This window comes from Myotis lucifugus, unplaced genomic scaffold, assembly GCF_000147115.1.
Source record: "Myotis lucifugus unplaced genomic scaffold, Myoluc2.0 scaffold_162, whole genome shotgun sequence".
NCBI classification, from domain to species: Eukaryota; Metazoa; Chordata; class Mammalia; order Chiroptera; family Vespertilionidae; genus Myotis; species Myotis lucifugus.
The window spans coordinates 1,084,733-1,111,883 of NW_005871210.1; the positions used below are offsets into that span (position 1 = coordinate 1,084,733).

At 41.0% G+C, this 27,151-nt stretch overlaps 2 protein-coding genes and 1 pseudogene across 7 annotated transcripts in view; 2 read left to right on the forward strand and 1 right to left on the reverse strand.

Moving 5' to 3' along the window:
• ARL3 (ADP ribosylation factor like GTPase 3) overlaps positions 1-10,355 on the reverse strand; it is a gene marked incomplete at its 5' end in the record, with an annotated part of 21,775 nt that extends 11,420 nt beyond the window's left edge. Inside the window, 2 exons of the mRNA XM_023759846.1 lie at positions 6,604-6,720; positions 10,191-10,355. Coding sequence (XP_023615614.1) covers positions 6,604-6,720; positions 10,191-10,355 — 282 coding nt within the window. The remainder of the gene's footprint in view (positions 1-6,603; positions 6,721-10,190) is intronic.
• Positions 1-27,151, forward strand: part of SFXN2 (sideroflexin 2) — a 65,205-nt gene that overhangs the window by 26,602 nt on the left and 11,452 nt on the right. Inside the window, exon 1 of one of the 6 annotated variants that reach the window (XM_014461893.2) lies at positions 18,403-18,465. The exons of 4 other annotated variants lie outside the window; for them this stretch is intronic. The gene's annotated coding sequence lies outside the window, so the exon portion shown is untranslated. Of the gene's footprint in view, positions 1-18,402; positions 18,466-27,151 lie in introns of those variants that run through there. One more of the 6 variants, XM_023759825.1, reaches the window with a different exon arrangement.
• Positions 26,200-26,517, forward strand: LOC102440922 (annotated as a pseudogene).

Consider the following 27,151-nt stretch of genomic DNA (forward strand, 5'->3'; position numbering starts at 1 on the left):
TGACTTTCCCTCTGATACACTGTTCCTCCTTGTTGTAAGCCACAGTCCTTATTGCCTTATCTGTATTTACAGAGGAGTCAGTTCGTGGCTCTGCCTCTGGGTGGCAGTGTGTCTGGGTTGACCTCCGAGGCTAAAAGTTCTCTCCGACCAGGAGCTGCCTATTGTACCTGAACCAGCTCCGCCCAGAGGTGGTTCCCCCAGCACCACTCCCAGTTCTGTTTCCCAGGCTCCCCCAAAACAATCTTCCCCTACAAGCTCTGCTAGTTACCCCAACTGGGCACTCACATGCACTGGGCTCAACAATCAAAGCCACAGAAGTAAGAGGAAGTGTGCGAACAAGAGCCTGGGAAGCTGCTGGAACTCGCAGGGTTCCACCCTCCAGAACCGCGCGGAGTGTCTGCGCGCGCCCAAGCCCCCGGCAAGAGGCACGGATTTTGGAGAGCGCGGATTTTGGCGGACGCAGATTTTCCCCTGCGCCCGCGCGCGCGTTCCTCGCTCCAACCTGAACTGCGAACCGTACCTTCGAGGCAAGTCCAACCTTTCCGTGGAGGGGTGCAGGTCTCCCCTTGGCTCTTGCAGTCGCGCTGTTTGCGAATCGCTGCCTCCGGGTCAGTAGCCGCCGGGCTAGTAGCCGATCTCTGGATGCCGGTGAACGCTGCCTGAGATGGCGCGGTCCCGCCGCTGCGCTGGCGCCCAGAGAGAGGTTTCAGCCTCAATCTCCAACCATCCGCATTTTTAGAAGTTTTCTGTCTTTCCTGGCTGCAGACTGTCTCTCAGCTGAAACTCCCCAGCTTGACCGGGCTGATTGTTACCCGTTTCAGCTGCTCGCCCCCATCTGGTCCGGGACAAAGCACCAACACGTCCGTCTAGGCCTCCGCCATTTTCTCCTCTCCTCACTAAACATTCTTGCTAGATTTACCATATTAATCCTTGTTACAACTCTATGAGATAGATTGCACTACTTCTCATTTTATACATAAACTAGAGGCCCGGTGCACGAAATTCGTGTACTGGGGGGGAGGTGGTCCCTCAGCCTGACCTGCACCCTCTCGCAGTCCAGGACCCTCGGGGGATGTCCGACTTCCAGTTTAGGCCCAATCCCGGCAGTCGGACATTCCTCTCATAATCTGGGATGCCTCATTCCTTACTACCTGCCTGCTTGCTCCTTACTGCGTTGAGCGTCTGCCCCCTGGTGGTCAGTGCGCATCATGTTCTGGCTGTTCCGCCATAACGGTCGCTTAGGCTTTTATTAGATAGATAAACATAATCCCAAAGAAGTTAAGTAACTTGCTCAAGTTACATCAAGTACTTGACAAAATTGGGATTCAAACTCAAGCATACCTTAAGCACTCTGCTAACACTGCATCTCAAGTTGTCTGGGAGGGATGGTGTTTTGAGACATCTACAAATCCTAGTCTTCGAACATCATCACGCTGAAAGTATCATTTACAGTGTTAACTATATGCTGACTTCATGTACTGAAGCAGGAAACCCAGTGATCTCCATCCCATTCCTACCTTGCTTATAACCTCCAAGGCTGCTAGGAGGCTATAAGCAAATAGCAAGGGCATAGCCTTTTCCAGAGTAAGAGAAGTCTTGAGATTCACCATAAATTAAAAATCTCAAGCTTTCTCTCCCATCACTGAATTTTATTTATTGCATAAATAATACCCTATAACAATAAAGAAAATAAGGGAAGAGCAAAAAAGAAAACTGCCTAAAGTTACAGAACCCAAATATGTTATTTTAATTTCGTATGAATGTTCTCTTAATTCTTCTTCATATGAAAGTTTAAAAATAAAATTAGATATAATTTTATAGTCCTTTAAAACAATTAAATGGTATATTAAATGTTTTCCCAGTTGCTAATCTTAAAAATTATCAGATTTTCTAACTTCTTTTTTTTTAAAAATATATTTTATTGATTTTTTTACAGAGAGGAAGGGAGAGAGATAGAGAGTTAGAAACATCGATGAGAGAGAAACATCGATTAGCTGCCTCCTGCACATCTCCCACTGGGGATGTGCCCGCAACCCAGGTACATGCCCTTGACCGGAATCGAACCCGGGACCCCTCAGTCCGCAGGCCGACGCTCTATCCACTGAGCCAAACCGGTTTCGGCTTCTAACTTCTTTTAAAGAATTCAGAACTGTTATTAAACTAATGGTACAATGAAAACAGCCTTTTAAAAGAGCATACAGTAAATCCTCAATGTCATCAATAGGTTTTGCAACTTTAAGCAAAACTACATATAACGAAAACAACTTTACCACAGGCTAATTGACATAAACAAGAGTTAAGTTCCTACAGCTTCTCATCCATGTTATAATGAAACAATGTTGAACAAAATGACATTATTTGAGGGCCTGCTGTATTCATTTAGAAACAACAACAACACAAAACAACTCTCACCTTTACATGCCTTAAATTACATAAACTAATATACTACAATAACGTAGGCATTTCTGTATGTAGGTTAAATTTTGTGCTACTTGAAAATTTGCTCTCTTTTGAAAGAAAAAAATTAAAATTCCATAAGTTTAATGCACTCTCATTTAGAATCACTAATGCTAAATATACCAGGAACAAAGTTTGGGCTTTCCTCTGAAGAATACCTTGTGTTTCCACCTGTGTTTCTTTCAGGGGAATCATAAAAGGAGGAAGGATGTTGTCTCAGTATTTTCTTTTCAGCCTTATTATTGTTGTTGTAGTTAATATTACTCTTGACTCAGTGTGAATACATGCATTAATGGGCTCTGCACACCACAAACACCCAAAGTTCCATACTGTTTTCCACCAGTGAGGCTCTCATTTTTAAGGTAGCAGATGTCGTGTAAATGTAGATATAGAATGAAGGAATGTAATGGGAGGGTGAACCTCAATATAAAAGACCTAATTAGAATTATTTGGAAGTCAACAGTGGATTAGGATTATCTTCACTCAGGCAATAGTTCAAGATGTGAGGGAGGGGAGAGGGTCAAGTGATCACGGGGAGGGTGTTTTGGACTTAGAGGGCTTTCTGAAGGCTGTGTGCAGGCCACTGGGCAAGAAAGGAATTTCAAAGTAAGAAAAAATGGGCCTGGGAGCAAAGGCGTGAGTAACAAGGGAAGAAAAGAGGAGGCTGAGACAAAGCTGAAAACACAAATATAAAGTTAGGAAATTGATGTTTGATATTATGAAAAATAGTCAGGAGAGGATAAGGAATGGGAAGAGTTTTAATGAAAAGAGAGATGATACCAGAGAATCCAGAGGCTGAAGATCAATGAGAAGAAAGTTTTAACTTTTACTTATAATTACTTGCCAAATTACTTGCTATTTATTGCCTCCATTAAAAGATTCAGTATAATTAAAGGAGGGTTTTCCTAAACTATACATTTAGCCTAATTCTCCTTATCATTTAGCATAATTCTTATAAAATTTGACAACTACTACACAATAATTCCAGGAAGAAGTCTATAAAACAACTAATTTAGTAATACATCAGTTTGTTTTTCTGCAGTGGTATATGCTTCTCTTGGTTGCTTGTCACCCCAGTGCTGCCCAGTATCAATTTTCTTCTGGTCAACAGAGATAAAGGTAAGGAGAGCCTCTTGCCTTAAAAAATAAAATAAGCCCTAACCGGTTTGGCTCAGTGGATAGAGTGCCAGCCTGCGGACTCAAGGGTCCCAGGTTCAATTCTGGTCAAGGGCATGTACCTTGGTTGCGGGCACATACCCAGTGGGGAGTGTGCAGGAGGCAACTGATCAATGTTTCTCTCTCATTGATGTTTCTAACTCTCTATCCCTCTCCCTTCCTCTCTGTGAAAATCAATAAAATATATTTTAAAAAAAATAAAAATATATATATATTTGTTAATCTAGTTGTAAAAATTTTTAATCCAAAAATTAATTAATAATCAATAAAAATACTCATAAAGTATCGGATAAAGTTAAAACATTTATAATGCTTCTGACCTTTAAACATTATGGAACCTCAAAAATCAAGTTTCATAAATCTATTCTAAAATATAGTTATGCACGGCACTCAGAATGATGCTTTAAGCAAAGCCAATTCACATCTTCCTTGGCAACTGCTTTGAAATGACTATTTGGTTGTGGAAGGAAGACGAAAGAGGTTTTTGTTTGTTTTTGATGGAAGTACAGCCTACTCTGGACTATCCAGACTGACTACCCAGCATGTGAATGGAGGGTTCTTTGTTTCTCCTTTTGCTTCTGGTCCTGCTGCCACCTTTTGGTCATTTTATTGCTCCCAAGTATTTCTCCACTAGAGGGGTAGGGAGCCAAGAAGAGATGATACTAAAATGTGTGGCTTTTTATTGACGGCTTGAGCAAAAGTCTAAAAGGAGGTTGAAAACAACAAATAAGGTTTCTGGGTAACTTGTGGTTTTCAGTTATGTGTGCTGCAGCAGTATCGATACCCAGGTGACTCGGGGGTGAGTGGCATTACGGAAATAATACATGAGACAGTTGTTTGAGATCTCACTTAAGTCCTACACATTGGTTATGGAAATGATGACACAGTTGCTTTATTTAAATTATGTTGCATTTAAACACAAAACTGTTAACAATAAGTAAATAGAGTTTAGTGATAATATGAACACACCTTGAAAAAAAAAGATGTATTTTTATCTATCAAAAGGCTGCTATTTCCTGGCCTAAAAGAAATGGAAGACAGCCTCTCCCCTCCTTCCTATCCTACTTTAGGTTTTATTGACTAGTCACCTCCCCACAATTAATACAGCTGAAGTAAAATGTTCCCAGTGTCATCTTCCCTGAGAATATCTTTGGCACTTTTAGGAGCTGCCCTGACCCTTTCAAACCCCTAGAGAACCACTTAATGATCTAAAGAAATCTTTTTCTGTAAGGGGTCAGGTAGTAAATAATTTCGGTTTTGTGGCCCACACAATCTTTTTCACAACTATTGGATTTTGCTGTTATAGTGTGAAAGCTATCATAGAAAATATAGGGTGTGCAAAAGTAGGTTTATAGTTGTAATCAAATAAATACAATAATTAGTAAATAATAATAAAGGAATAAACTGTGTTTCGCATATTCACAATTATAAACCTACTTTTGCCCACCCTGTATGCAAACAAGTGGACGTGGCTGTGTCACAACAGAACTTTCTGGACACGGAAATTGGAATTTCACTTCGTTTTCATGTGAGGAAATCTTATTCTTCTTTTGAAAAATTTTCAACCATTTAAAAATACTGTATAAAAACTATTCTTAGCTCATAGGCTATAGTATAGCAGGAGGCAGACTGGATCAGTTTGTCGACACCCACTCTAAAGCAAAAATTTATTATGGCACTCTAGAGATAATTGAAAAGTGTTAACCAGGCAACTAAATGTGTCAAGCCTCAATACTGTTGTGGAGTCTAGTGTAATAGGTCTTTTTAACCAACAATGGAAAACTATTAAATACAAATATAATCCATCAACCACTGCCACGGCAAGCTGCTACAAAACTATCAGACAGAACTAAGAGTCACCAGGCCTTAGAATTTAACCCTGGGGACCCACCTGCTCCCCAAAAGTTGTTTAATCCCAAATGGCACTGGAAAATAATGGAATGTTGACACTGAATCCAAAATAGTGTCTGGTGCTGGCAATGTAATGTAGCTGGTGAAAGTAACTGCAGGGTTGCTGCAAGCTGATTTTGCTGGCTAGTTCTATACTTCCCAGGCGCTCTAAGCAAATGGGAAGTGTGGGATCCAGAGTCAGATTATCACTACCTTGCAGTCGACCCTCAAAGTGTTAGAGCTTATGATTTAAAATTCCCTGACCTGTGGGCCGGAAAGTTTCTGAGACCTCCGTACGGAACCTTAGAGTCATTCATGTCCTTATGAACTGCTCTGACTTGAGTATTTCTCCAAGTACCTTAATCCAGGAGACACACAGTAAATAGTCCTAGAGAATGTGACAGAGAGCTGGGAACTAACATCCCAGCCTCTGCCTGAACAAAGGCACCTGAGCCAGGGAATTCCCAATGCCTGAGGCAGCTTCTTTAATTCTGGGCAGTTACAACTATAGGAAACGTCTTCCTTATTCTGAGTTAAACTCTACCATCTAATACTCGCCAAACTGCTCCTTGTCCGGTCCTTTAGAAATATTCACATTGAGGCTAGTGTTTGATTTAAGATAGTTTTTAAAGTAACTGAAGACAGTTCCAAGTGTTTTCTTTTCCAGGAAGGACATTGTCAGGTCTTTCAACCATTCCTTACACATCATTGTTTCCAGGACTCTCACTATCTTGATTGCTCAGTTTGGGACACACTTGATTGGTTGATATCCTTGGATGATAGAGTTAGCAGCACAATCTTCTGACTTCCCTACTGCTGTTCGAATCACTATGGTAATAAATAAACACTTTATTTGCCAAGGTGGGTGTGGGTATAACATTGTTACTGAGCGACAGCAAAACATCTTATACAAGTTATACAAAGATGTTTCTCTCTTACAGTGTGGAGCCTTCTGCTGGCCCTAAATTTAGTGATTAATGTTATGGCAATGGAATTATTGGCAAGGCAGAACCTTATAGAGTTAATGTTCCTAACCCAGCAGAAAAGACTATGAATTACCACATCGGAAAGAGTACTTACAAGAATATCAGTGTTTTCAAAATAATTCCTCCAGTATGGCCTGATTTTCCTTTGTCCACCAATGTCCCACACATTCAGTTTAAAACCTTGTGATTGTACACTTTTGATGTTAAAACCCTGCAACAAAGAAAGGTAAAAACAAGTTTTTTTAAGCTTTGAGATCGTAATTCTGACAAAGTTACATTGGACAGCTATGTTATTTCCTAATTCTGAGGTACTCTGCCAGAGGTGACATTGATAATACTGAAAACAGTTTGCTACGGTAGGGAACGGAGAAATGTATGAATACATGCTTACTTCATTCAGGTTGTGGAGTCAGTGTTATGAATGTCATGGCTAACATATGTGCTTCCTATCATGAGTACACACACACAACCACTGAGGAGAACTTGGTATGACAGTAGCTCTGATAACACAGGCCACATCCCTGAGGAGTCCTCAGGATGGTAACATTTAACAGGACATTACTTTTAACTAACAAAAACCCCCTGAAGCTGAATCTGACAACTCAACAGAACAGAACAAATGCTACATTTAAAAAGACAAAAGCTAAAATCTGGAAGATTGCATTCTTTAGGAGTAGTTCAAAATGAAAGAAATTTTCTCATATGGATTACTTAGGAAAAGGAAGGAGCTGAACTCAGAAACTATGGGAAGGCTGGTTAATAACTGGATTATGAGAAAGGTAGGGCCTGCTGGAACAGCATGTTTAAACTAAGTAGAGCCCTCAATTTTAGGTAGTGATGAAAACAAACAAACAAGCAGGTATTTGAAACTGTTCTTTATTAGGTATCTCTAATGAACCTGAAAAGAGAGCATTCATTTTCAGGACAGGTACTCAAGGTACAACTTTGGGGAAGGTGAGCAAATCAGAGGCAGGCAGAATTGTGAGCTGGGAGGTAGTGTGCAGAGAAACAAATTAACAAGAACTTTGGGGTTTGGAGAGAAGGCATTTCATGAGCAAGAATAAAAAAAAATATCTTCTTGCAAAAATGATTTAGTGAAATCAGGCTCTGAAAAATCCAAACAGTGTGCCACCCCAGAAACGACATTTCATCCAGAATAACTGGAGTTAAGCGCATCTGGGGATGCCTCCACAAACATTTGCCTCATCTGGCAGCTTACCAACACTACTGCCTAGCCCAGAAAGACAGGCACAGTGCAATGGTACAGGAACACTGCCGCCCAATTTCTCCTGAGGATAAATAATCACTAGAGAATAACTGGGGATGATGCTGATTGCAGCTCCTCTAAAATGCCAATGACTGAATAAATATGAAGTTTAAGAACTCTAAAGGGATGTGACTTAAGATTATTGTAAAAGGCTGCTTCATTCTGACTCATTGACAAAACCACTTTTGTGAGCTTAGAAATTGTATACATAACTACAATATTACATGTCAAATCCAGTAACATAAAATCCTTCTAAAATGAAGCAGGAAATAAGAGTAAATCCTGGAATTCAACCATATGTATCAACTGTCTTAAAATTCTATTGTCATCAGACCTAATAAATCTACTAAGAAATTATTCTAAGGAAATAATGAGATGTATATTATATTCATATTTATAACAACATAGAAAGATGTTACATACAGTATTGAGTGAAAAAGATGATACAAAACAGCCTATTCTCTGTAAGCCTTTTTTATTTTAAATATACCCATCATATATATATACATAGAAAAAAACTGAATGCATATATCACTAAGTGTTAACAGTGGTTATGTATGAATGGACATTATAGGTGATTTTTAGTTTCTCAATTTTACTTATGTATACTTTCTAAATTTACTATAATGAGCATCTATTACTTTTTAAAATATAAAAACAAAAATACAATAAAAGTTTGTTTTTAAAGAATATGAAAACGACATAATACATGATGTGGCAAAAGTAGGTTTATAGTTGTTTGTACACGAAATAGAGTTTATTCTTGTGTTATTTATTAATTATTGTATTATTTTCCATACAAACAACTGTAAACCTACTTTTGCCCTACCCTGTAGAATAAGTGTCATCTACAACACATCAAACAAAGCCTGAAAGTTAGAATTGGAACTTTGGGTCCATACTTTGAGTTCATTTCCATGGTCGCAGCATGTTCTTGAGAAATACAGCCTATCACAAATCAAACAAACAAGCCCCCCCCAAAAAACACCCCAAAATCTAGCACTTCTTTTTCTGGCTGAAATCCTCATACACTAATGTTTTCAGCCTTTCTAGGCTATACTACTGTAATATGCTCCTTCTTCGACTACACGTTAAATTTGTCAGAAGCTGTAAAATTGCTCATTTGGTAAGAGTTGAAATGACTTTTCTGCAAAGTGTTTTGAATCAGTAATATTCACAGGCTGTGAAATACACACACCAGCACAGCTATTCAAACCTGACACCAAGCTCTTAGTATATGGTATGGCGACAGAAAATGCTAAATAAACCCGGTTTTGCTGAATGTTAATGCTCAAGCACTTTAAAGTGGCTGAGACTAATAGGGCTGTTCCTAGTTAGGAAACCCAAAGGCTTGGCCAAAGGTCGAGCTTTCTCGGAATTTCCAACAGGAAAGGAGGTCTAAAGACGCGAACTGGAGTTCTTCCAACCAGGACTTGTCTTTCAACTGCCATACAGTGAGCACCACCACTGTCTTATCCTTTGTGCTTTACTTGCTAAGCCTTAGGAAAGAGGAGGGTTGATGAGACTGGATTAAAAATATAGGTAATTTAAAAAAATGGATATATATTTGTGTTCATTAAGTCTGAAAAATACACACTAAAATATTAACAGTGGGTTTTCACACAGTACTCTCTTCTTTATACTTTCTCTATATTTTCTATATGAATTAATTTCATAATCAGAGAAGATAAAGCTATTTTTTAAAGGAATCAGATCTGAGGGACTTGATTGTGTCCTGACATATGTATACATATATATTTATATTATTTATTTACAAACTAGAGGCCCGATGCACGAAATTCGTGCAAGAGTAGGCCTTCCTTCCGCCGGCCGCCGGCACTGGCTTCTCTCTGGTACCCGGACCCGGGCTTCCCTCTGGCTGCCGGCAGGCACTCAGGACCTGGGCTTCCCTCGCAGCCCTGGCTTTGTCCAGAAGGATGTCTGGAAGAATGTCCGGTCTAATTAGCATATTACGCTTTTATTATTATAGATTATAAAATATACATAAAAGAAAATGTACCATTACATTTTTAAGTGTACAGTTGAATGGCATTAAGTACATTTGCATTGTTGTGCGACCATCACCACCATCCGTCCACAGAACTTTCTTCATCTTGCAACACTGACTCTCTGTGCCCATTAAACAATAATTCCCAATTTCCTCCTCTCTTTCCAGCCTCTGGTAACCATTATTCTACTTTCTGTCTCTATGTATTTGACTAAGTATCTCATATGAATGGAATCTCGATATATTTTTGAAACCTTAAGATTATTTTATACAGTATATACTTCTCTCAGTAACAAAACTTAGAAATGGACAAAACGATATTTCCCATTTTGTCTTTCATACTGCTATTATCATATTATCATCCTCCGTGTGTCCCACAAATATCTGGGGCCAACGCAGTGCTCACCTGTGTAGGTGTGATGTGGCTGATGTCCTCAGATGCAAGCTGCTTCAGAAGGGTAGTCTTGCCAGCATTATCCAAACCCAGGAGAAGGAGTCTCACCTCCTGGTCTGGTGCACTTTTCAATTTACGCAAAATTGAGAGTAAGCCCTTGAACAACCATAAAAAAGATTACTTTTGGGGCACTAACTCTGATATTATTGAACATCAGAGTACCTTCTCCTTGAAAAAAGTTCTTGGTTGTGGAGAGCTTAATTATTATTCTTTCCCACTTTGATGACATTTGTTTCATTTGCTTTCCCCTTCTAAGTTTTGGCAGAAGTCGGTTAGTAAATTCAACAACTTAATAAATAGCATGGCTTATTCCTGCTCCTTCTATTAATCCAGCTTAGTAGTCATCCCAAATCTCCTAAAGCCCTTTATATAAATTTAGAGGATAGCACTCAGCATATCAGACTATAGGTAACTGACTTTTGTATTTTTCTCCTTTAGTAGAGTGAAGTTTCTTGCAGGTAAGGACTATAGTTTCTGTTTCCCACATGCCTGGCACTTACTAGATAGATACTAGATAATAGTTGTTTAAGTAAACAGAATTATACACCCAAGTTAATGTAAGTTAAAGGTGCTATACAAAGAAATACAAAAAAGTTATATAAATTATATTTGGGCTCTCTGTTTAAGACTTTCAGTTCACGTTTAAGACTTCATCATTTAGCTCTGGCCCAGTAGCTCAGATGGTTAGAGCATTGTCCTGATATGTCAAGGTTGTGGGTTCAATCCTGGTCAGGGCATATACAAGAATCAATGCATAAATCAGTGGAACAACAATTTGGTCAGGGCACATACAAGAATCTCTCTCTAAAAAAATCAATAAATAAAATTTGAAGAAAAAAATTCATTATTCAAGATAATTTATCATCATCTAACTTTCATAAGACCCTTACAGAACAGGTGCACAGTGTGGATTATCTGTTTTTTCAGATGAAGAATTAAAAAGAGAGAAACATGGATCGGCTGCCTCCTGGGCATGTGTCCTGACCAGGAATTGAACCAGCTACTTCTTAGTGCATGGGACAATACTCAATCAACTGAGCCACACCAGCCAGGGCTCAGATAAAGAATCCTCCTATATAATAAAAGCATAGTATGCAAATTGTCCTCTCGACCGGGAGTTGTCTGGGAGTTCAACCAGGGGGCAGGGCTGACTGGGGGAATGGAGGGAGTACCCGGCAGGCAGCCAGCAGCTGCTAGGGACCCTACCAGTGCACAAATTTCATGCACTGGGCCTCTAGTTTGATATAACAGGGAAGTAAGGAAATTTTAAAGTCATTCATTAAAAAAAAAAAATCAAAATTTAACCATGATATTTTTGACTAGTAACCTAATATTTCTGTTTCTTGTTTTATTATTATTGACTAGAGGCCCGGTGCACAAGATTCGTGCACTGAGAGAGGGGGGTCCCTCAGACCAGCCCACGCCCTCTTGAACTCCAGGACCCCTCGGGGGATGTCCACTTGCTGGCTTACACTTTTCAATTTACGCAAAATTGAGAGTAAGCCCTTGAACAACCCTCTGGGGATCGGGCCTAAACTGGCAGTCAGACATCTCTCTTGCAGTCCAGGACCCCTCGCTCCTTACTGCCTGCCTGCAGCAGAGGTGGGAGAGGCTCCTGTCACTGCCGCTGTGCTCACCATCCGTGAGCCCAGCTTCTGGCTGAGCAGCGCTCCCCCTGTGCGAGCGCACTGACCACCAGGGGGCAGCTCCTACATTGAGCATCTGCCCCCTGGTGGTCAGTGCACATCATAGCAACCGGTCATTCTGCTGTTCGGTCGATTTGCATATTATGCTTTTATTATACTAGAGGCCCGGTGCACGAAATTCATGCATGGGTAGGGCCCCTAGGCCTGGCCTGTGATCAGGGTCTATCTGTGGGGCAACTGGCAGGGCAATCAGGGCCCCCGCTTGCACCCACCTTGGCCTGGCACCACTTACTCACCGCCCCCTTCCCCCCACCGCCCTGCAGGCTGGGGGCAGCTCCTACATTGAGCATCTGCCCCCTGGTGGTCAGTGCGCATCATAGTGACCGATCGTTCCACCATTTGGTCGTCGTTCTGCCATTTGGTCAATTTGCATTTTAGGGTTTTATATAGATAGATAGGATTTTTATGGGTGGAAGTAAATCATGTTGCTTTTTATCCAAGAACATAAGAAAAATCTTGTAAGATAGTTACTTGCTTTGTCCTGCAGATGACAATCTTGTTCCAATAAGGCATGGTTACAACAAGAAACAAAGAATACCAGATTTTAAAGGGCATTTAATCTAATCTCCCAGCTCAAGCAGAAATCCCTTCAAACTCAATCTTAGAATTATATAAAATGGTTATATTTTTTATCTGCATTGCACCAGGCAATTATTCAAACCAGTCTGTTCACTAAGATCAAATAATAATTTTGTGCAATAATTCTCAACAACTGAGTCTTTGGACAATGAGATGCAAATATGCATAATTATTAAGAATTCCTTTCTCTTGAGAGACTATTTGTTTACTACCTCTAGTACTGTATTTGCACTGACTTGCTAAGGACCATCTCTATGCCTCAAATTTTTCCAGCAGTAAAATGGAAGGTTTGGTTAAAGACAGAAAGACAAATTCTATACCAAAAGATCTGGGAAAGAGAGGCTGAATAGATTTGAAACTAACAAACAAAAGATAGGCAAGACACTTCTTTAGTTTTCATCTCTTCTGGTCTTGAATACTTTGACACCATTCCTTTTTGAAATTATATTTATGAGAATTCTCCCTGGCTTCTGTTAGCCACATTGCAATCACTCATTTATAATACCCTCTTTCAGAACAGTTAAAATTAGAATCCTGAGATCCTCAGGGGACTGGTGGTATAAAAAAGCTAAGAACGGGAAACACATTGTACTACTCCTGAGTTCCTGGTTAGATGTCCTCATTACCTTTCCAATAAAATTATAAAACAACTGGAATTTATCCCATTAGAACATTAAACAACAGTAGAGGTACAGTTCTTCTCGTGTATTATCTACTAGTGTAGAAATCATGAAAGAAGGTCCGTTTTCTATAAAATATTTTGAAGGTTCAAAATGAATGTTTTAGGTGTTTCCTCGCGTGTCTCTTTTGAAAAATGAGTAAATAAAAATACTGCATTCTGCAGGCTGAGATTTTTTATGCACTCATTCTATTTGAAATTGATTAAAAGAAAAATATAATTTCTATTCATCTTAAAAGAAGCAAAGCACAGATGAAAAAGAAAGCATTCTAACTATAGCTAAACTTTATTAACCTAATGGTATAAAAAACAAGGCATCTACATTTCTAATGGGCAATTTTCCTCAGCAGGAAACAATGGCTTTACATGTTTCACCTTTAAGTGAAATTACAGAGAAATGGAAAGTTCAGCTAATATTTTCTTCCAGCAAAATAATAAATGGCATTTCAAGCATGGTCTAGGCGAGACAAATGCAAATACAATACAGCATCATATTAACCCAACTACTGAGGACAGGGGATCACAGGATTACCAGGGTTTGCTAAATAGGGAAGAGGATATTTATAGATATCAGGATTCTGCCTGAAAGTACAAAGTAAGCTGGAGGAAAGAGAACAGAATAAGACTATTCTATGTTTCTATCTATATATGTACATACTTTATTTTAAATGTCAAATGAAAGAAGACAGACATTAGAAGTTAATTTTATTATGGAGCTAAGTTTTGCAGCGTAAATCCAAGGGAATGAATTTTGAAGGTGTATTTTTTGTCAAAATACTCATTCATTCATTCATCATTAAATTTTCATAATGTGCCCGAGTACAGTAGTGAATAAAATAGACACGATCTCTATACAGGATTTGTGTTTCTATGCTATTAAACAAAGGCAATTTAAGAAACAAGAACTTTAGTTAACTGTGGATTGTGTTATCACCATGCATGTACTAGTATACAAGTTATATGCACCCTGGTGGACAAAAGTGGTCTGACTCACCCATAAAATGTTTAAACAAACTGTTTTATAGGCAAATCATGAATAGATGTGCTACATTTTACCTGCCTCAAAATCAACTTAAACTCAACTACTGGCAGAGGCATGGCAGCACTGACCTAAAATGATACAAACTAGGTCATTTAAAGAAACTGGTGTAGTGGAGGGGGGAAAGGAAGGTAATAGTATATGGGAAATATATGTGGCTCTGAGGAGCAGCTAACATTTAAATATTCAAAGTCATAAGGCAACTGTCACATGCATGCACTCCCCATAACTAGCTTAAATAGAACTGACTTCAATTTATTTTTACCTCTTTAATCTAACAAAAAAATTGGTGCTGCCTAGTAAGACCTTATTAATTTTCAGGAATTCCTATAGCTTTAATAGGGAGAAATTCACCCAAATTTTGTCTTCTTTCTCCTCATCTCTCTAATAAATAAACACCATGTTTCTTGAGAAACAAAATATGGTCATCTTCTCCAAAAGATTGTGGGTTCCCACCTCATCAGAATACTAATGACAAGAACATTATGGGTTTTAGACTTTCATAGATTTGTATTCAATTTCCCTATATATGTAACTTCAGGCACTGTTAGATCTAGGAAATGGGGACAATACTTATATCTTAAGAAAAATGTTAGAGCCCTAGCCAATGTGGCTCAGTTGGTTGAGTATCATCCTGTGCACCAAAAGTTTGCCTGTTTGATTCCCAGTCAGGGCACATACCCAGGTTGCAGGTTCAATCCTGGGGCAGGTACTTGTGGGAGGCAACGGATAGATGTTTCTCTCTCACATAGATGGTTTTTTCTCTCTCTCAAATCAACAGAAACATTTTTTTAAAAAGAAAAATGTTAGGAAGATGAATAAGGTAATGCTTGTAAAGCACAGGTGCATATTAGGCCCTCAAAACTATTGTTGTGTTTATTATTATTCTTTTTACTTTTCAATGATCATGTCTGACCAGAAAACAATCTTGGCAACCATCTTCAAATGTTTAATACCCTGATAACTATCACTAGGTTCATACATGTAGAAAGTAGTCCGTAAGTGATTCCTGAATGAAGGAGTCATTATTAAATAACAATAATTAGTTATGCCCTAAAATTACTGCCATCTTAGTATTTCTCCAAGGACGTAGCGAAGCATCCATCTTATATAAAAACTGCTGTTTGAAATTTTAACCCTGCATTTTGGCTTCTGTAAATGCTTGCTTAAATAATAAGGAAAATAAGACTATTCCCATTTCGGAGAGGCTATTAAACCTTCCCCCAGACGAAGTTATCAGTGCTGGCACCAGGCCAAGCCTTTGGTTGAGGTCTCAGAGCCTCAGCACATAGGGGCTCTTTAAGAACTTGCAAAGGGGATTGGAAAACCCCATATTTGGGAGACAAGGAGGGTAAAATGGTATAAATACAGGAAACTTCCTGTGTGACTTTGCCTAGAATTGTAGAGACATTTTTCTCTGGGCCCACGTGTAATAATAATAAAAAATGTAACTCCATCTCTCTAAGTGTTGCTTGGTTCTTCTCTGGTTTTCTGTAACAGCAGAATCATAAGACTGGGGTAAAATAGCTGACCCTAAATGTTCAGAGAAAGCCCAATGGGTTTTTGTTGTAGCACTGTCCAAATTAAAAGTATGTATTGGTCATAGCTGAAGATATATTTAAAAAAACACAACCCCAAACCCAACAACCTGGGACTTACTGTTCAGTTGTACAGTTACCATGGTGGCCCATGGGATACAAGATGTGACACACTTAGTCACACCACTGACCGTTTAAATTCCATGTTCCACTTTCAGTTCTAAGAATAACTCGCACTTTGGGAGATAGGGAAAAAAATGTATTTTGGAAACCAGATAAAGAATCCAGAATAATTTGTCCTAATTTCCTATTGCTCATTTTAAGAAAAAAGAAAAAGAAAAACAAATCTGTCTTGATCACTGAACAGAACAGTGGTATATAACAATGTTGTATACACTGTCGATTTGTTGTATATAGTGTCACTTTGAACCTGGAAACATGAGCAGTGGTTAATTTATTGTGGCCCGTAATTATAAGTTAAACGATCATGAAATTACAGTTCATTTAATTGATAAACAAACTGGGAAAAAGTTAGGCTACTCTCATACATTTCTCATTTATGATGACATCTCATTCTCTATTAGGTTGGCATGCCTTTTTCATTTCAATTCTAGTTATTTTCTGTAAATCTTTATGCTTATATTCATTTGTTGAGGAAAACTTAGCCTTTAAATGGACAACTCATGTATAAATGATTAATAAAAAGAAAATGTAAAAATCTGTTTAGCCCGAGGTTAATAAAACTGCAATGTAGCAAGCGTGAAATGTGATTGGCAACTTTAGATCAAATAATTCTACTTCTTTAACAGTCTGACAATGTAAAATCAATTGAGATTTTTTTTTCTTATCAACATTTACTCATTAGATAATCTGACCAAAGGTACATATTTTTTCCTTGTGGACATCTAGTAGCTTTATTTCTTACTTCTAAATCAATAGAAATGGTTCACCCTGGCCAGTGTGGAGCATTGAGAGGTCGCTGGCTCTATTCTGGTCAGGGATATGCCCAGGTTTCGTCTCTCTCTCCCTCTCCCTTTCTCTCTCCCTTTCTCTCTCTCTCTCCCTCTCTCTCTAAAATTTATATATATATATATATATATATATATATATATATATATATATATATGTAGTTCAACATTTCTAAAAGTCAAAAAGAGATTGGGGTTGGGGTAGGGAACTGACTCTAAGTTTGTGTGCTGGCTCTTTACAGTTGGAAAGCCAACCAACATGTTTTAAATGCTTCAAAATCAATTTTTCTTTGCTTGCTCCTAAAACTACTTAATTTCATTTTAACATCCGCCAGTTAACTTCAAAGACATCAACAAGGAGCAGAATGTCAACGGTCAATCAAATCTGTCACACGTCATAATTTACAGTTTTGGCCAGATTTCATTAGGTCTGACGGAGAAAAGGATTGCCCCAAATTGAAGCCCACTCTCTAGTTTTAATTTCCCATTCATTTTCGTTTGGAGACCCCACGCTGAAATTGCCCCTTTGGTTCTGGGGTGGTCATACGCAAAAGAAGGTTGCAACAGGTTCTGAAGGAAATGCCAGGGACTGGGCAGCAAATTTGCTTCCATCTGCATGGATTAAGTATTGATCATCACGTACAACCAGATCTTGCAGAACCCTCAGCAAATAACTCAGGGCTGCAGAAGCGTGCCCACCACACACACACACACACACACACACACCCGAGGCAGCGTAAAATCCACCAGGCACATCTCCCAAGCGGGACCTCTTTTGTGTCCCGGGATTTACACCCTTCCCCCCAGACGTCCGCACCGCTGGGGAAAAGGAGCGCCAGGCTACCGACTCCCACGGTTCCGCTAGGGCGACCTGAGCCGCAGTAGCGCTGGCCCTGCTCCCCGCTTCTGGCCCGGCCCCGGCGGACCCCACTTGCTTGCGGCGTGAGGAGCCAGTTCCCTGGGAAGATCTAAGCCTGAGTGCGGAGACTGCTCCTCGCAGCTCCGCGGCTCCGCCCTCCTCCCAGTCCCCAGAGTCGTGATGGAGCCCAGGCTCCGAACGGGGACATCCACGCACCCTTCCAGCCCCTTCCCCTAGCTTCAGACCGCTGCAAGTCCCGCCTTCCTCCCCAGGCCCGGTCTCCCTCCAGGGCCCACACCCTCGGGGCTCCCCGCCGCCCCACGAAACCGATCCAAGACTCAGTCCGCAAGCTGAGCACCATCCCATTCCCAACTTTGCTTTAAGCGCAGTGCCCCGCCCTGGGCCTGGGGCCGAGACGGGGGCTAGGCCGGGGGGCTGACCGACGGGCTTAGGAGGGACCCAGGCCACACCACCAGCCTCTCTGCTGCCAACCCCTCCTCCTCCTCCTCCCTCTGCCACCCCCGTTACCAGGGGCAACTATTGTGGCGCCGCCCCCGACGTCCCTCGCACGCACCGCGGCGGAGCAAAGCAATAGAACGCGCGGGTTCCAGCTCCGCTTTCCCCGCAGTGCGCAAGCGCGCCACGGTTCCCGCCCACTGCGCAGGCGGGCCGCCAGGCGGCGGGAGGCAGCAGCTGGCTGCTGGAGACTCAGGAATAGTGAACACTCGCCCACGTGGCCGGCGGGCAGCCTGGCCTGTGATTGGTCGGAAAGGAGAGGCGTGGGGGCGGGGCGAGGGGAGGTTCCTGGGCGGAGTCTCACGGGGCTTCCAGGCCAGGCCTGCATTCTTCCCGGGACCAGGTAAGTGGTCTTGGGAGCCAGCCGCCTGCCGAGTCTACCTTTAGTCCCTAAGCCCTGGGAGGGAGCTTGCATTTCTGTCCCGACTCTGACCGAGCTGGTCTGCAGCGCGGACTGGGCTTCTACCTGCTGCAGCCACGTGGCGAGAGGAGTGGCCAGGGTCTGCCCCTGGACCTCTTGCTGATGGCCCCCAGCAAACTTCATCTGTCAACCTGAGGGGTGGGGGCGTAGGGGGTTGTGCACCCTTCTCCACACACCAGTGTTAAAGCCTGGGATGGAGGAGTCCAGGTGGTGGGAGGCCGCCTGTCGGAGGAGGTAACAGCTGCCGAGGAACTGGCCCTGAGCCCTGAAGTGAGCTGACAGCGCGGGTGAAAGACATTTTGGTTTCGCCGGGTTTTGCTAAGTTGCATTAGACCGGGAGGTACGACTTTTGCAGGCCCCAAGGAGGCAACAAATGGGCCTGTACTTCTAGGCAAGTAAGATCGAGAGGGAGTCGGGGTGAGTTGGGAGGTACTACCTCCCACCTCCTCCCCATGCAGAGGACAGGAGAAGAGTCATCACAGGGAGCTGGACTCTGGAGACACAGCAGCGCACTAAATGTACCCTCTTGGATATTACATCCTCATTTCGCACAATATTTCATTTCATTCTCACAACCCTGGAAAGTGGTTATTTTAAGCAATATAGAGGAGATTTGAACCCATTTCTGTCTGACTCTTATGTAAGTTCTTTTAAACGTTTTTGTATTGTCCAGAACAGAGTGGTCTATATTTGTGATGTAAACCTAGAACTTTTTAAGAGCTGATACAGTGTGGGCGGGGAGGGAGGGGAAGAGGGAGTGGTACACCTTGACTGCACATGCCTGTGTGCCTCTTACTAACCTCGCTGGGTAGGTAAGGATTATATGAATTATAATTGGAGATTATATGAATTATTATATGTCGAGTTTATAGAACATTGCCTGGCACATAGGAAGTGCTATATAGGGCTTAGCTATTACAGTCATGCACCACATAACTTAGTATCAATCAACAATGATACGTGTTCATATATGTTGGTGGCCCCATAAGATTATGATGAAGCTGAAAAATTCCTACTGCCTTGTGACCTTGTAGCTGTTCTAACATAGCACATTACTCATGTGTTTGTGGTAATGATGGTTAAATAAACCTACTGTGCTGCCAGTCATATGAAAGTATAGCACATACAATTATGTACAGTACATAATACTAGAAAATAAGCGGCTATGTTAATGGTTTCTGTATTTACTGTACTATACTTTTTATTGTTATTTTAGAGTATACTCTTTATACTTATAAAAAAGTTTGCTGCAAAACTATTCTGAGTTACACTGGCAGCAGCCTCCTACATATCGTGTTTACTGTGTCTCTTGTTTTCATCATTTTCTCTTGTACTTGATTTAAATTTGTATTGTTTTGTATGGTAACATACTATACAGGTTTGTAGCCTTGGAGCAATAGGCTATACCATATGGCCTAGCTGTGTAGTAGGCTATACTATCTAGGTTTGTGTAAGGCACTCTGGTGTTCACACAACTGCAACATCACCTAATGAGGCATCTCTCAGAATGTGTTCCTGCCGTTAAGTGGAGCATGACTGTATTAATAGTTTCATCTAGGTTTTTGGACTTTGTCCCTCTTCCTATCAGCAGGTTTTCTAGTCTGGTGAAGATCATTGGAACGAAGGCAGACTTCCCCTGAATGGTCCTTAGCTATTTAAGAATTCAACTAAAGTATTTTTTAAAACATCTGCTACCTGCATACCTGCTTCAGGTCATTGGAGAGAAAACTCAGTTAATAACCTTGACTAAGGAGATGCAAGATGAATGGTTAATTCAGAGCATCATTCCTACAGTCTACCCATCTCTATTCTGGTTCTTTTGTGAAAAAGGCAAGGCAGACTTCTCTAAGTTGTTGCCCTGGAGTCACATAAGTGTACATAAGCATATACCTTGGCCTGCTTTTTTAATTTTTAGTATCATTCTCCAATTTGCCCTATGCAGACTTGACACCAACCCTTGCCATTTCAGTGGTCTTTGTGTGTGACCTTCTTGAGTCCTTGGTCACTTTGATCTTCCTCTGATGTGAGTACCAGCCATAATGTCTTGTTTTTATTCCTACCTGGGATTAAAACAAGGACCTCTTGGGTACTTCCCTTTCCTTGTAAGAGGATATCCCAGAGGGGTGGGTCGAAAGTCTGTTCTCTGAGCTATGATACTGTTTGCCAGAGAAAATTAACTCTCTCTGGCAGGATGAGTGTTACTTCTGGAGATTTAGTAGATTATTTCATTTCCTTCCTATCTATCTATCTATCTATCTATCTATCTATCTATCTCCTTAGCAAGTAACCTATAGTGGATAGAACACCTACCTAGATGACCCTAGGCCTGTGATCAAGGGAAGGGAAGGCCCTAGCTAGTATCAGATCTTCGTATGGATATACAGGACTGGATCTGTTTGTTGTCAGTGGAGGGCTGTGTAGTGCCACAAACGCTGGCTCAGTCATGTGAGCCTTTCTAGGCATTAGTTTCCTGTTCTATAAACTGAGATCTTGGATTCATCCCTAACCCTAGAAGGAAAGGGAGTTATCTGTCAATCACTGTTTGACCTCCATCTCCCCTCTTGTTCTCAGTAGTGGAACCATATTTCTCCATTAGTGGGGCCACGCTGGACATGATAGTGACCTCTTTAGGGGAGTACTAGATGTGGCTCTGTGGGAAGAGGGAGGGTAACTGGAAGAAAACTTAGAGACTAGATAGGATGCAGTATAAGCAGGGTAGACAATTTGCATCTTCGGTAAAGAAAAACCGGCTGTTTGGTAACTAAGGCAAGTTCTGAGTGTAGATTTAAAAGAGGTAACATCCTTGATGCCAGGAGAACCCACGGATAAGTTGGAATGCATTTCAAGTAGGCAGTTGGTGTCTTTAGAAGGTAGATGAGAGATACAGCATGAACCTTACAGTCTATCAGGGAAGTCAGAGTTCACACAACAACTGTAAATAAGAAAGTGACAATTCCAAAAGCCCAACATGCTGCCAGTGAAAACAGGATGCTAGGGGAGCGTGGAACAGAAGGGCTGAGTTTGCCGGGAAGGAGTCATGGAACTGTGCCCTACGGGGCATTGATGTGGGGAAGATGTTCCAGACGTAGAATTTAGATTTTATTTTGCCTATTTTTACATCAGACGAGGACTGGACAGTTACTGTCCTGACCTCAGTAATGAAGGCAAAGTTTCTTGCATAATTTAGCAAATGATTACCCCTTCATGGTAGAAAGCTTCTGTTATAAAAGGCAGAGGACTTTCCAATGTTGGGTTGAGGGTGGTGAGAGCTGTCCGAGAAGAAGTGTGTGTGTGTGTGTGTGTGTGTGTGTGTGTGTGTGTGTGTGTGTGTTGAGGGAGAGGCATAGCAGTTTGCTCTGCTGGGCTATTTCAGGGGTACGAGTGTGGGGCTCTGTGAGCCAATCAGTGTGTGATTTGCTGTCCAGGCCAACTTCTTGTAGGTTCGTTTGGAGTCAGGTGAACTCTTCCCCGTCTCCCACTCCTGGTTCAGTTGGGACTGAGTGAAATGCCTTTGGTCTTTGCACCAGCCTGCAGGAGGCCAAGTTAGCCTGTTCCTGGAGGGCAAAGCCCAGAGCTCCATGGCCACAAGCTGTGCATGTGAACTTGTAATTTTCTATATATGGAAAATTCTGAGTTAAGGTGCTATTTTAAAGAAAAAAAGACAAATGACCTCATAGTGGAAGATGTAAGTTAAATCTGAAAATTATTCGTTAATAAAATGAGTAGGGGTTATTTAGTGAAGAGGGGAAGGAATAGCACTCTGGACAGGGAATGGTATTTGCAAAGAAACAGGTGGCCGGCAGTCAGAAAGTCCTATGGCACTTGAAACTCAATATATGGAAAATCAAACTTACTGTTTTTTTCCCTGAAAGCCTATTTTTTTATATTTTTGGACTCAGCACATTATTGCCCAAATCAGAAACCCCAGGTATCACTCTAAATATTTGTGATGTGTTAGCTTGACTAGGCCAAACAAAATTCCTTAGCATCCTTCCCCCCCTCGTCTGTTTGTAGTGGGCTATGAGGGAGAAGCAGCCGTTCCTAGCCAATCCCTTCCCACACACCGTCTCCCAGTTATTCCATGGAACACTAATTTGGGGACTGTGGTGAAGGGATTTTGCAAATATAACTAAAATCCATAATGGGTTGGTTCTGAGTTAACCTAAAGGGAGAGTATCCTGGGTGGTCTGACTTAATCAGATGGAATCCCTTTAAAAGAGGGTGAGGCCCCCCTGGAGTCAGAGACAGCTGGGCCTGCATTACTTCCCTTTCCCCCAGGATCAGCCCTTCCTGTCCGCCTCTTCTGTTGACCTCCGGCTTACTTAGCCAACTCCCACAATTACATAAGTCAATTTGCTAATTCCTTGTACTAAATCAATTTTTATCTGTGTGTGTGTGTGTGTGTGTGTGTGTGTGTGTGATTTTTGTTGTTGGCAGAAACAAAGTTTATTGGTTGATAGACAGACTTCCTGCTGCAAGAGGGCAGCAGGAAGGGGGCCCAAAGTAGATTGCCTGTGTATGAGATTTTATATGTATACTAGAGGCCCAGTGCACGAATTCGTGCACGGGTGGGGTCCCTCAGGCTGGCCAGGGGGAGGGACTGTGGGAGGTTGGCTGGCCAGGGGGGGAGGGACTTCGGGAGGTTGGCTGGCCACGGGAGGTTGACTGTGGTAGTGCACTGACCACCAGGGGGCATCTCCTGCATTGAGCGTCTGCCCCCTGGTGATCAGTGCGTGCCATAGCAACCGGTCAACCAGTCGTTTGGTCGCTTAGGCTTTTATATATATAGATATATTTTCTATTGATTCTACTTCTCTGCTTGAACCCTGACTCATAATATACCTCCTATACTCGATCACTTAGGTTCTCTCCTTTTGGGCCCTCATTTCTGTTTGGTGCATTTGGGTTCATTTGAGCCCCACTTCTTGCCTGGGTTATTGGGGTCCCCTTCCAGCTCCTCTCTCTGAGTCTTTATCTCATACTAGAGGCCCGGCACATGAAATTTGTGCACAGGTAGGGTCCCTAGGCCTGGCTGGCAATTAGGGCCAATCAGAGCCTTCCTGCTGCCGTCCAGGGCCTTCCTTCGTTCCATGCCACCATCTGGTGATCAGCGCACGTCATAGCAAGCGGTCGATCGAGCTCCTGAGGGGACAGTTTGCATATTAGCCTTCTATTATATAGGATGATTGCCCAGGGTGTTCTTTATAAGCTACACATCTGATCTTGTCACTCTTCCTAAAATCTTTTAATGGCTTTCTGAAATTTTTAAGTTTTATTTATTTATTTTTAATATATTTTTATTGATTTCAGAGAGGAAGGGAGAGGTAGAGAAAGATAGAAACATCAGTGATGATAGAGAATCATTGATTGGCTGTCTCCTGCATGCCCCACACTGGGGATCGAGCCCACAACCTGGGCTTGTGCCCTGACCTGGAATCGAACCATGACCTCCTAGTTCAGTGATGGCGAACCTATGACACACGTGTCAGAGGTGACACACGAACTCATTTTTTTGGTTGATTTTTCTTTGTTAAATGGCATTTAAATATATAAAATAAATATCAAAAATATAAGTCTTTGTTTTACTATGGTTGCAAATATCAAAAAATTTCTATATGTGACACGGCACCAGAGTTAAGTTAGGGTTTTTCAAAATGCTGACACGCCGAGCTCAAAAGGTTCGCCATCACTGTCCTAGTTCATAGGTCGACACTCAACCACTGAGCCATGCTGGCTGGGCTTCTTCCTGAAATTTTTAGGCAAAAGTTCCAAAGTCTTAGCTTTCTGTTTGACTCCAGTTTCTCTCTTCTCTTAGCATATCTATTATTAATTTTTCTTTTGGGAAAATTTTTTACTGGTTTCCCTAGAGTTTGCAATATACATTTACAACTAATCCAAGTCCACTTTCAAGTAATACTATGCCACTTCATTGGTAGTACAAGTACCTTACAGTAGAGTATTCTCAGTTCCTCCCTCCCATCCACTATATCATTCACTTATTTACAGCTATAATCACTGGATACATGGTTGCTATTATTATTTTGAACACACTGTTATCTGTTTGTTAACTGTTAACAATTAGAAGAAGAAAAGTAAAGATTTTATTTTTAACCTTCATTTATTTCTTCTCTGACACTCTTTATGTAGGTCAGAGTTTATAACCTATATAATTTTCTTTCTTTCTCAAGAACTTCTTTAACATCTTGCAAGTCAGGTCTCTTGTTGACAAACTCCTTCAATTTTGTTTGTCTGAGAAATTCTTTTTCTCCTTTATTTTTAAAGGATCATTTTGTTTGATGTAGAATTCTAGGTTCATGGGTTGTTGTTTTGTACTTTCAACACTTACTAGTAAATATTTCACTCTTCTCTTGCTTACATGGTTTCTAAAGAGATGTCTGATGTAATTCTTTGCTCTAAGTAAGGTGTTTTTATCCCCTCTTTCTGGCTTCTTTCTTGATATTCTTTTTAAAAAATATATATATATATTATTGATTTTTTACAGAGAGGAAGGGAGAGGGATAGAGAGTTAGAAACATCGATGAGAGAGAAACATCGATCAGCTGCCTCCTGCACACTCCCTACTGGGTATGTGCCCGCAACCAAGGTACATGCCCTTGACTGGAATCGAACCTGGGACCCTTGAGTCCGCAGGCCGATGCTCTATCCACTGAGCCAAACCGGTTAGGGCTTTCTTGATATTCTTTATCTTGATTTTCTTCAGCTTGAATATAATATGCCTAAATATAGATTTTGGAGCATTTATCTTGCTTGGTGTTCTCTGAGACTCCTGAATCTGTGGTTTGGTGTCTGTCATTAATTTTGGAAAATTTTCAGTCATTACTTATTCAAATATTTCTTCTTTTCCTTTCTTCTCCTTCTGGTATTCCCATTATGTGTTTGCCACATCTTTTGTAATTGTCCCAAGGTTCTTGGCTATTCTATTCTTTTTAAATTATTTTCTCTCTCTCTCTCTCTTAAAAAAAATTATTGATTTCAGAGAGGAAGGGAGAGAGAGATAGAAATATCAATGATGAGAGGGAATCCTTGATTGGCTGCCAGAAGCACTAGGAGATATTTTTCTGATCTTCACCTTGAGAACCTAGTGGGCTTCTGGAGGTAAAACTCACAAAAGTAGTGTCCCCCAAGATTGAGTCCCCACTTGTCCACATCAAACTCCAGAAATTCGTTGATTGCAGTTTAAGTTTTCCAGTGATCCTTGCCCTAACAGTGGGCTGCTCTCAATGAGCTGTGTGTCTCTTTACCTGCCTGTCTCCAGGTTTTGGGGCAGTGGTTTGCCCTGTGATCTCAATTCTCTGATGGGGCTAAGAAGAGTTGTTGATTTTTAGTTTGTTCAGCTTTTTTTCTTGTTGTGAGGATAGGAGTGACATTGTGCACACCATGAGCTTTCAGTGCTGGCTCTTCTTTTTGCTTGAAATACTGCTCTTCCATCTATTTAACGTCTATGCATATTTCCAAAACATTGCTTAATTCTCATACTAACAAAGTGTGTTCAGAATCCCTCATCTAGCCTGGAACTCACGGCGGCAGGCTTGTGGGGGTGGAGGGATGGCCCTGGAGTGGAGGCTGTGGTGGTGTATGGGGACCTGGCATGGTGGCTGCGGTGGCTGCGGGGCTGACGAGTGAAGAAGAGAAGCCTATGGTGGCTGTGAAGGCCCTGATGCCATGTATGTCAAGTTGATATTTTCAGATGGTCATGAATTTATTGTAAAAAGAGAACATGCATTAACATCAGGAACGATACAAGCCATGTTGAGTGGCCCAGGTCAGTTTGCTGAGAATGAAACTAATGAAGTCAGTTTTAGAGAGATCCCTTCACATGTGCTATCCAAAGTATGCATGTATTTTACTTACAAGGTTCGCTATGCTAACAGCTCCAGGGAGATTCCTGAATTCCCAATTGCACCTGAAATTGCACTGGAACTGCTGATGGCTGCAAACTTCCTAGATTGTTAAATAAAATAAATTATAACAAACTGTTAACTATTTTCAGTATTTAATACCTGTAGTTCAGTTAGTAATTTTTTCATATATAGCATGTTGCTTGTGTGCAATTGAACTTTAAAGTTCATTGCAAGGCAGACTGTCGTCTCTTCTTTTGCATGACACAGTTGAAATTTGTTTGCTACATCAACAGATTAAGGACATGTTCACAAATTGAGAAATAATCAAATAGGCAGTTGCTAGGTAGTTTTGCCTTTCCCTTTGGATGTGATTTTTAAAATTAGAGCAGTGGCGATATAGTAAATGCTGAAATTTAGTCGTAAATGAACATACTCTACAGGTAAATAATGGGGCTATGTATTTTTATGTTTTTAGTGTTGTTGTTTTTAAACCTATTCTGATCTTAGAGCTGTCATTACTATTATTAGAATTATGCAAATAATTGCATTATAAGCATGTTTATAACTTAGCCAAACATTGATTTTTATAACTGTCAAAGACATGAGTTGAAATTTCTTATGTGTCTTTTGATAAACTGCAGTATTGTTTTAAGTGTTTCTTGTCTTTTTGTTCATTGCTACAATTGAAGAACTTTATTTAAAAGCAATTTGGAAGATTACTTGGTAAGGCTGTTGGAGTAGTGACC